Source organism: Formica exsecta, unplaced genomic scaffold (assembly GCF_003651465.1).
Source record: "Formica exsecta isolate Colony F162 unplaced genomic scaffold, ASM365146v1 scaffold155, whole genome shotgun sequence".
NCBI lineage: Eukaryota > Metazoa > Arthropoda > Insecta > Hymenoptera > Formicidae > Formica > Formica exsecta.
The window spans coordinates 366,334-377,386 of record NW_021848872.1 but is presented as its reverse complement, the minus strand read 5'-3'; the positions used below and the strand labels follow the sequence as shown (position 1 = coordinate 377,386).

The window sequence follows — 11,053 nt, the reverse complement described above, 5'->3', positions numbered from 1 at the left end:
GTTCACCAAAGCCGATACCGTAATCTTCCGCACGGATCTCTACAATCTGACTACCGGTCGCAAGGCGTTCAGCTTCAAAAGAACGCTCAAGTACGATTCCAAGTGGCTCGATAGTGAGTATTCTTTTTCAAACAATGCCCATTACTAGAAGTACTTAAACTTATTATATATCGATATTCTCTTTTATATTGAATTATTATAGAAGATAATAATGTTTAATGATTTTTGTCAATATATAATATTTTGGCATGTTTTTTTATTTAATATTTAATCTATAATAGAGTAAGTTTTAAACTTGTAAATTATATTCCATAATTTGTCTTCATCCCGTCGGTATTGATTGCTACGTCTACTAGTAAAGATACTCGGATCTCTAAAGGACCCTTTACTCAAAGCCCAATAATTACGGCGTGTCGGATCAACAATAAAATTTCCATTAGACTTAGAGAGTGTAGTATTAACGGGAAGAAGGGATAGGCGCTTAGATCGGCTAAAAAGCGAAATAGGTTTCCCGCGAAGAAACCGAGCGGGAAGGGTGCTGTTTGGGAAATAGACGGGAGAGTGCTTTGAAGTAGGACCCCGGACATCAGCCGAAAACACGCTTCGGGTTCAAATGGATGCGAATAAACTGCCCCGCCTATTTTCCAAGGGTACCGTTGCCTGCCTCGTCGACGACGCGAAGGACTCGCGTGGTAGGATGAAAGTACCGAAGCAGACTAGAGGGTGCCCGATTCTCTCTTCCTCGCTCTCTCTTTCTCTGTCTCTTTCTCGCTCCACGAGAGGGGTAATAAAATAACATCCTGACGCGATCTGCCTCGTCCTAAACGTTGCGCTCTCGACGAAGTACCTTCCTCCTCCTCCTCTTCCTTGGAAAGGGAGAGAAAGCGAGCCGACCGAAGAAGTTAAAGTTTCCCCGTCGTCCGCCGGAAACCCCTTCTCCCCTTTCTCCTTCTCGCCGCAGTCCCGCGCAGGCCGAGCTTTAATCAGTTTTACCGGCTCCCTGATTCGTCGACCGAGATTATTGCGATTCTCTCGATTTTTCGTTATCGGAACGCGCGAACGTGAGGGGCGCGGCAGGCGGGAGCGGCTTGGCAAGGAAATTGGAAAATGTAGATTAGGACGTGCGTCGAATATAGACATACAATCCGACATGGAATTTAATAGCGTAACTCGCGGGAGGTAGGGGCGGAGCGCACTGATTTGCGATGATCAAGTGTAAATAGAATCCGATTCGTTAGGTTCGTCAGTCGTGACAGGACACGAGCAATACGTCGAAAATTTAGTTACACGCCCGTTTAATATCGAAATTCTGCTCTATTCGGAACCTTCTACCGACTACGTTTTAAAATGACGCAGTTGAAAAAAAATTTTGTTCCACGAATAATTTACGTGTTTCGTATTAAATATTAGTCATTTATTAATTTATAGTACGTCAAAAATATTTAAAGTTCTTTAAATCACAAAACTTTTGATTTATTAATTATCTCAATGAAAATTGTATTTTTTTGGCTCGAGGGAGGAAAGTAGCTTACCCGTATAAAAGAGTTAATTTTAACTCCTTCTTTGCCGCATCGCAATCCTTTCCATGGCGAGCATTTACGCGCGACACGCGGAATAATGGTGCAGGACGGTAGGCTGCTGCTTTGTATTTCTCAAGAGGGGCCGCTTCCGCTTTTCCTCACTCCAGTGAAGCGTGCTGCCACTCGAGTTCGCTCTTTCAGCCACCATCTTCGTCGTCGTCGAGTAGGGTCGTGGTACACCGGAGCGGCGAAAACTGTAGGGCAGACGAATAACTTTGTCCTACTTTGTATCCTTCGCGCCCTCCCACGGGATGCATGATTAGCCATTTGTTTCGTCGTTTAATTTCAAGTCGGAGCGCAGCCCTTTCGTTACACACTTTCTCTCTCTCTCTCTCTCTCTTTCTTATCTTTGCTCTTAGCTGCCTACTATTCCCCCGCCTCCGGAACGAAACCTTCGTTCAGACCCTACCAAGCGCGAGCGCGTCACCATCAAGGACCATTCTCCGCATCGAGTTTGTCTATTAACAAAGGCGTTGATTAAATGCGAGGCGAGAGTCTCGGAAGAGACGGATGAACTCTGCGCACGCTTCTCGTAGTCTTCGAGCCTTACTCGCCGACCCTTCGTACTCTTTCTCTTTCTTCTTCGCTCGCAGTTTCTCTTTCTTGTGTCTCTGCTCGGCGGCAAAGCGAACGCAATGAAGACTGATGTGGTTCGTGGCCATGATAAGGAAAACTCGGCTCGGGAAGGTGAATCGCGAATGGAAAGAAGGACGAAGAAAAATGGCGAGTAGAACGCAATGGACTTCTTAACAAGCTCTGAATAACTAGCTGACGAACGTCTACTTTCACGGATTCTGTGCGCGCGAGAGATAGCACTTTGTCATTATCAATATCATCACGCACCCATTTTCTCGAATTTGCTGCATTTAACTGTCTTTAAATTTCTTTTTTCTGGATATATTGCAACGAAGCATTTTTTTTCTTAAAATACTACGGAGTGTATTTTCAAAGCTTAAATAGTGCCACACGTTGCTCTCTTCATTAATGATGAAAAGCACAATCAAAGCTTATCGTTTCTAGACGATTTTGCATTCCCTTGTCCCCTCGTTCGTCTTCTACTTCGCAGCCGATCTCTTAGCCTGTCTTCGTCTCTCTGCACGTGCCTGTACCGTCCCGATATATCAAACTGCCGCTGTCGAAAGCGTCAGACAATCGATTTAATCGTTGAACCGTGAGAGAGATTGCGACGGTCTCCAGTCGAATGCCGCCGCATAATGTAAAATTGACAAGAGAACCCGACACTGGCGGCAGGATTCGAACGCGGAAAAATTCGATTTCCTTCGTCATTTTCTCGCGTCACCGAGCTCCGACTGCTATCGTGATGCGAGATAAACCAGTTTCCTCGGCACAACAAGTAATTACGCCAAGATTAAAGGATTTCGCGCGACGAGGCATGTCTGCTGCATGATCGGGCTGCATTTTTTGGTGCGATTAATGCGAATAATCGCGCGATTGTGCCGATTTTGCATGCTATTAACCAGGATTCGCTCGTCGAAAATCGTCATGAATGGCAAGACAAATCGAATTAATCTGTAATAAATTATTTCTAAATCTCGAGCGAAATAAACCGCGTGATATTCCCCGAGTCCGCTCGAGCCTCTTGCCGTCTGTTGGCGAAGAACTCAGAAACCTTTGCAAAGTTATTTCGGACTCTTTCTCGCGCAACTTATCTCATTCGAAGATGATACTGAACTTATAACTCAACTACGCGAGGCGCGATGATAAAGCCGACTGGATGTTGTTCGCTTTCTTTTCTCGCCGTATAATTTTTTCATCTCGCCCAGCACGACATTGGTAAATTGCGATTTAATTTTGGTATTGTGTATATACGTATTTAACGAGAATTTTGTATGAGATTCATTATAAGATAATTTTGCACCAGTTATTCTTTCATTGAATCCAATTCTGCTTGAAATCGTCTTTATCAAGGAACACAATTAAAGCGCATTGTTTCCAATCTAATCCTGGCTACGTGTTTCCCGTTTTTGCACTTCCATTTGCTGCTAAAGCGGTTGCAAAATAATATCGTTGCGCTACGAAATGCCTGCGGTTAAACGGAATTCGGGGAGATTGTTGCCCACGTCTAGAGCGGAGTTTAAACACAGTTCCGGCGATGAAAGTTTTTATGCATAGAACGAGCAAGGATATCGTCGCGCCCCGCCCGCGGCGAATACTCGATTCGCGATTATTATTGCGCGCGATTATTGCGGAGTAGATATCTACCTACACGCGGGAACTATCTACTCTAGATGTAGTTATTTTGGCGTAGAGAATGAGGTAGATGCTAACGGCTAGATACACGAGCGTATAAGCTCGTTGGAACATGCGACCGAGAAATATAACCATTCGGCGAGAAAAAAAGATACACATGTCGAGAAACGCGAATCGAAACTCGTTTCGACGCTTTTAAAAAGAAAATTAAAAACCTAACGTAGATAGAGCGTAATGTTTCCCGTCTATCTTTTCAGAGCCGAATTTCGTAGGCTCGTATGACATCGGCAGCCACGTGTTCTTCTTTTTCCGCGAGACCGCGGTCGAATACATCAACTGCGGTAAAAGTGTGTACTCCCGCGTGGCGAGAGTCTGCAAGAGGGACACCGGCGGTAAAAATATACTCGCCCAAAATTGGGCTACATATCTCAAGGCCAGGTTGAACTGCTCGATACCTGGCGAGTTTCCGTTTTATTTCAACGAGATACGTGAGTATCAGAAAATTGTGTGTTGCATGAAACATATTTTTACACAGTTGTGTGTGTATGAAACTTTCCATTATAGCATAATTTACATTTACTTCTATACTCTTGCTACATATTCAGAATTTAATTTTGTTTTTAGAGATTTTATATTTAAATCGGGCACGAACTTATGCAATCACCTGATATGTGGAATTATGTAAAATCTTTTTTAAAATTATTTTTAATTAATATTCATACACACATCTGTGGCTGTTATAGCGTGTATAATTTACGTTACTGCATTTTCGCTATTCAGAGAGCATTTACAAGGTGCCGGGTGACGATACGCATTTCTACGGTACCTTCACCACATCGACGAACGGATTAATGGGTTCTGCGATATGTTCCTTTCACATTGACGCTATTCAGGAGGCTTTCCGCGGAAAGTTCAAAGAGCAGGCAACTAGTAGTAGCGCGTGGCTACCAGTCCTGTCCAACAAAGTTCCAGAACCGCGTCCGGGCCAATGCGTCAACGACACAGAGACGTTGCCGGACACAGTTTTGAATTTCATAAGGTCCCATCCTTTGATGGATTCCGCGATCTCGCACGAGAACGAGAAGCCGGTCTTCTACAAGCGGGATGTCATGCTCACGCGATTGGTCGTCGATAAGCTGCGCATCGACTTTGTCGGCATCGATCTGGATTACACCGTCTACTACGCCGGTTCCAGTAAGTATTTGTCGTATTATCTACATCGCGCTGTGAATACAGATCGCGATTTGATATATTTATTTTGTTCCACGACATAAAAATGCGTAAATGCACGTGTTCTTCGTTGCGTTTTATAGGCGACGGTCGCGTTCACAAGGTTGTACAGTGGCTTGACAATAACGGCGAATCCCAGTCAATCTTGCTGGACGTTTTCGATGTCACGCCGGGCGAACCGATACAAGCGATGGAGATTTCAAAGGAGCATAAGGCTCTCTACGTAGCATCGGATCACCGGATAAAGCAGATCGATCTGGTAATGTGCACCCGACGATACGATAATTGCCTGCGATGCGTCCATGATCCGTACTGCGGATGGGATAAGGATACAAATACGTGCAAACCCTACGAACCTGGGTAAGTGTGATTGTACTCTTCGTAAGCGTGACTTGACTTGAAAATTGTGAAAACACGAGAGCGATTTATTGTCTTACAATAATTTTGCGCGTAATGCATATTATGAAAATATAAAGAATGGAATATAACATTGATTTCCATCATAATTTAATTATGAATTACGACACACAAGCTTCGAAATAGAAATATTCGCTCCGGTTTTATACGCATCGTATATTTTGGTTACCGCAAATTCATTTCCCTCGGTGAAACGAAATACTTTTACGGAAAAAATAAAAAAAAGAAATTGTGCAGCTGGCGAATCAAAATTCAATTTCGCGGAATATTTCAAAATAAAATTACGGGAAAACCGTATAAATGAATATTCGAGATTACATGTTTGTGACAAAATTGCCACGCGTGACGTGATTTTTGACTTTTCTCGCGTAGGCTTCTTCAGGATGTATCGAATAGCACAGCCGACGTTTGCGATAGCAGCGTCGGCAAACGGAAGCTGGTTGTTACGTGGGGCCAGTCGGTGCATCTGGGATGTTTCGTAAAAATGCCGGAAGTACTGGCGAATCAAGAGGTACGGTGGTACCATTATAGTAAAGAGAAGGGCAGATATCAGATCGCGTACAAGTATGGCGCCGGTGGCGACAAGTTCATCGAGACCTCGGAGAAGGGTCTGGTGATTGTCGGCGTTAACGAGCAGGACGCCGGTAGATACGATTGCTGGCTCGGCGGTGCTCTTCTGTGCTCGTACAACATCACCGTGGACGCGCACAGATGTTCCGCCCCCGCCAAGTCCAACGACTATCAGAAGATCTATTCGGACTGGTGTCACGAATTCGAAAAGTACAAGTCGGCGATGAAGAGCTGGGAGAGAAAGCAGGCGGTAAGTCGTTTCACATTTTTTCCTTCTTACCCTCGGACAGTTTATGGTGCCGATATAATATTTTTTCGGAAACCGAGAGCATTTTTAAATGCGAGCGAAATAACGTTGCCATATCTCAGACATTATCATCACTGTTCGTCTCATAGAATTATCGCAAATCATTTTTGACCATTCAAAATTTGCATTGCAAAGCGACATATAATTCAGAGAATTCCTGCCCCCCTCTCTCTGTGTGTATATAATATATATATCTTTATATGCATTGGTATGAGAGAGCGGAAATTAAATATTTATCACCAAAATTGCGCGATGCAAGGTAGAGAGAGTTTATTGTGGGAAAATACCCCTATGGCCGTATATTCATAAATCGATAATGTATATATCAATAAATCGATAAATTTAATTGCACGGTTGATAGCGGCAAATGGGAATTATTCTGTAATCGTTTATACTGTTTTACGCATTATGCAATGACAACTTTTACGCGTTATCGAAATCAATTTTAAATTTCACAGCGAAATTATCAACCTGTTTAACTCGTTTTACATCCGTTCTGTAAATATCCGCGCACTTTCATATCAAGACGATCATTCTCACTTTGTCCAACAGTATAATAATAATTTTTTATCTAGAATGTTACGATCATCTGATTAGCGACATGTAATTTTGAACACATGGCGTATTGAGCAAGGCGATACTTTCACTACACGCGCTGAAGATTCGAACCACCTTTTTGTTGACAGCATCGCGCGCGCTTTTTGTTACAGCAATGCGCCTCGAGGCAAAACGACAGCAATCAGAATGTGCACACGAACGAGGTGTACGGCACGCCCCTCGTCTGATGGAGCCGATCATTGGGTCCCTCGTCGAGCCGAGATCACGATGACGCCATGATACGCATAAGCGTCCCGCCGAAGAATCACGGCTGGACCACAACCGGCTGGACGAGTCTGACCTTCCTGCTGGCCGGTCACGTCACCGCGCTCGGCCCGTTGGTCACCCGAGGTCTCTCAAGCGATTGAGACCGATACGCGGCTTCGTGAACTGTGTGGTGAAAGGATTGAAATCTGGTGAGTGCGAAAAACGTACGCGCGATCGATCGTGCATATTGATACTATTTACGTGCCACTGTGCCCGAGATTGCTTCTCGTCGCGCTGCCGATCGCGAGTGATCGTCGATGACTTCATTGGCGATCAGAATATCAGATATATACCAGTTTCGTTCTGGTCGCGCATCCCGCTTTTTGTTACGTATGTTTTTTTTTGTACTCGCTTAATGCTGTAAATAGACGTGTCGCGCACGAGTCGCGCGAAAGAGAGACCCGACGTTGATGCAGCGAGTGTGTTCTCGGCGATGACGACGGTAATGCCACGAAATGTCGTTAAAAAGTGAGACGATTCTCATCTCGTAAATTCCGATACGAATGTGCATTGCGGAGGAGTGGATGTTTTTCGGAGTGGATGAATGCATCCTGGATAAAATCCCAGTAGTGGAGACTCGGTGTGGAAGCTGTATGGAAAAACGCGCGCTTTCATTTCCTCAGATTTTTAATTGATTTGAGACGGCGAATTATGTGTACATACGATATCGGAGCCTCGAAAAACGCCATGTTGATCGCGATATCACCGTAATGAGATATCGATTGTCAATGGAACCGTTGAGATTAAGTAAGCGGTGTGCCGAAGAATGGAAGGCGCGTTTTCTCCTGCGGTTTTTCACATCTGTGATAGAAACGGCCGAAAAGAGAGACGGAAGTTCTCTGACGACGAGAGAGTATCGATAGGACAACGGCCGTTATGGCTCGAGGAAAGGTGAAATGTCGCATCAAGAGGGAAAAACGTGGCCATTGGCGCGTTTACGACGTCACGCAGGTTACATATGAGATTATTATCGACTTTAGGAGACCTTCGTGCGAGCTGCGCTGTACTCGCGCGACGCTGGTTAGCTTTCCATATCACGTTCGCCACTTTTGCGGCGCGCACACGCCTATTTTCTACTCTTGCACACCTACCCCTCAAATACACCAACCCTCTCCTAACATATCCTTCGTTTCTTTTTTTTTTTTCCCTATCGCGTCTCGACGATCGCGCAAACTCCCGCCTTTGGTTATCTTTTGTTTGCCGGAACTTTCGTGCGCCGTTCCGATTATCATCATTATTCTTCGCGTACCCACCTGAGAGACACGGCGAAACGACCGCGCGATGACACCGCATTTTTACGTGCGCGCGCGCGCGTACATTGTGTCGATGAAAGCACACGTGTCGTGTCGGACAGAAACGTCAAAATCATCGCGCTCCAGTTCACGAGGAATCGCCTCGAGTATCCCCCGCGCGTTGTTATCGTCGAGAATCCTCTCCTTTAACTAAGGTGCTACGCGAATCTATCTTTTTCGCAGGAAAACCGGTGAGACCTCTGTGGTCTCGGACTCATGTACATTTTCCGTCTCCTTTCATCCCATTCTTTTTCCCCGATCGACACGCGCGCGCGTACGAAAAACGCGTTACGCACCTAACGAGCGACCGTTGTGTACGCGCCGGGTACACTGTACATAATATATCGGATTCCAAAAGTCACGTGTACACACTTTCCTTAGGTAAGTCTAATATTAGCGTAGAATATACATGTTTGCTTATTAGTTTTCGATCAACACGGCCACGGATCTCTCGTTGCATCCTGCAACGATATCGGCGGCATAACAACCGCCACCAAAAAGTAAACGCGGTGCTGGGGCACACATCGAGGCGAGCGATCGTTTCGACGCGACTTCCGGACTCGACGCTGCGAGCGGACTATCGAATCGTCATTGCGTTTCTAACGTGTCTTTAACACTACGCAGGTAGATTGCGACTGAATCGAGCTCGTGGCGTGGCGTCCATAAAATTTGTTTCCCGAAATCAATCTGGAATTTTAATGTACGCCGTTACACTTGATTCGATGACACTTGGGATCTCAATACGATTATATTATTCGATTTCTCTTATTTTTATCGTCGCTGGTTTTCGCGTTATTTTTCGAACGAATACGGATACAGGAGTGTGTTTTTGACTTTGTAATTCTCTGTATATAGATATAATAACGTTATATTTTTATATAAAAAAAAAAAAGATCTTGCCGAGAAAGATTTATTGTGAAAAGTGACAACATGTTTTTAATTAGTATTCGCACTCAATCAAATGGAGTGACCGCGGACAAAAAAAAAACCGTTTCCGGGCAAACGAATATTTTTCGAATCTCGATACACGCGGGAAACCAAAGGGGAATTCAATTTTGTCGCGTTCCACCGCTAATTTCAATACCGCATATGCATACGTCCTCGTTTAGTAATCGTCCATGAAAATATAACGCAGACTCACACACACTGTAGTGGAATTAGCGTTCGTGTTAGCGTCCGTCCGACTTTTCCTCGGAGATCGACATACATTTTGTAATCAACGCGACAGCAAACGTCTATCGGTGCTCATTTTAGCGCGGTTTGTCGAACGATCGGCGTATCGAGAGAGCACCCAGCCAGCCATAATCACTATACACGTAGGCTACATAAAAAAATTGTAGGAGAGGTCATGACGCCTCTCTCTGTACACAGATTTTCGGTTCTCTGAGGCATCCGGTGATAGTTTTGCTCTTATCCTTGCGTTTGTATATATATATATATATAGACATTTTTTATCGTAATATTTACGCAGTATCCTCGATATATAATGCAGCAGCGCGAAAATGCCCGATCGAGCCTGGATGCGCGCGAGAGAGACTGTTATTAACTTGTGTACAGAAATTGTCGCAGTCGACGATTTACATACTTTTTGTACCTATAAGGCTCAACCTATACGCGAGAAAATACGCGGCGGGGGAACTCCGACCGAAAGATAAATCCTCCTAGAGGAAACGTTATAGATTGGAATAACGGAGTACACACCTAAACGAGACCTTGGGAGATGTAAGAGTCACACAATAATCGGTAATCTAATCCTCGAGTATGTACTTATTATGAGCTTCAACAAGTATTGAATAGTATTACGACGTAAGGATTAAGGCTAAACGCACGTTAAGGATAAAATCGAGAGACCGGCCGACCGCGACGTCGCGCGGATCGACGAGGGGGGCTCACTCGGGAATTTCGCGCGCAGTCTCCGCGTTTTTAGCGGGAATGCTCCTCGTCGATCCGCTCGGTCCACTCGTACCTACAAATCATCCTCAAATTTCTCCAGCCATCAATCGACGTCCCGGATCGTACCGGATCACAGGCGCGCCTGGATATAGAGAAAAGAAGCGGTCGAAAGAGTGCTAGATACGTATGTGCGTGCGTGCGTATATGTATGCGTGTGTGATTGCGTGATGTGTCACGGATTGATACGTAAAGAATAGTAACTTACCTATCGTGTATCTAAAGAAAGTTATAAAAAAGAGTAAAAGCAAACTTAATATTACGATAGAATAGTAAAGTACACGAACTTTGGCTAAGAACGCCCTCGTGCAGTCCTTACTGGCCACGACGTCATGTCAACCGCGTGTTATGGTAACGCGAGGAGAGAAATCGTATCGATCCTGGAACGGGAATGGTCTCCTTTACGTCTTGCTAGGCGCGGGAGAGCCAAGTGTCCAAGGGCGAGTGCACGAGGGCGCACTTCGGGTTGGAGTAGGCGTGATCACGGAAAGCAATCTAAGTTGAATCTAAAGTTGTTAGATATATTATTTGTAAGATTACTGTATGTTGCGAGTGGATGCGATTGATGCGGCGGGATATCGCGAGCGGATTTTGGGGAGAAAAACCTGCCCGGCAGAGCAAATTTTGTCGCT

At 44.8% G+C, this 11,053-nt stretch overlaps 1 protein-coding gene and 1 long non-coding RNA gene across 5 annotated transcripts in view; one reads left to right on the top strand and one right to left on the bottom strand.

Annotated features, from left to right (window-relative positions):
• Positions 1-9,350, top strand: part of LOC115233019 (semaphorin-2A) — a 367,181-nt gene extending 357,831 nt beyond the window's left edge. For all 4 annotated transcript variants that reach the window (XM_029803231.1, XM_029803230.1, XM_029803232.1 and 1 more), the window contains 6 exons: positions 1-113; positions 4,049-4,279; positions 4,572-4,985; positions 5,105-5,381; positions 5,811-6,258; positions 7,026-9,350. The exon at positions 1-113 is cut by the window's left edge and continues 2 nt beyond it. In XM_029803231.1, the coding sequence (XP_029659091.1) occupies positions 1-113; positions 4,049-4,279; positions 4,572-4,985; positions 5,105-5,381; positions 5,811-6,258; positions 7,026-7,100 (1,558 nt within the window). In that variant the 3' untranslated portion in view covers positions 7,101-9,350. The remainder of the gene's footprint in view (positions 114-4,048; positions 4,280-4,571; positions 4,986-5,104; positions 5,382-5,810; positions 6,259-7,025) is intronic.
• LOC115233023 overlaps positions 8,206-11,053 on the bottom strand; it is a 13,440-nt gene continuing 10,592 nt past the window's right edge. The window contains exon 2 of the long non-coding RNA XR_003883709.1: positions 8,206-11,026. This is a non-coding gene — a long non-coding RNA (uncharacterized LOC115233023). The remainder of the gene's footprint in view (positions 11,027-11,053) is intronic.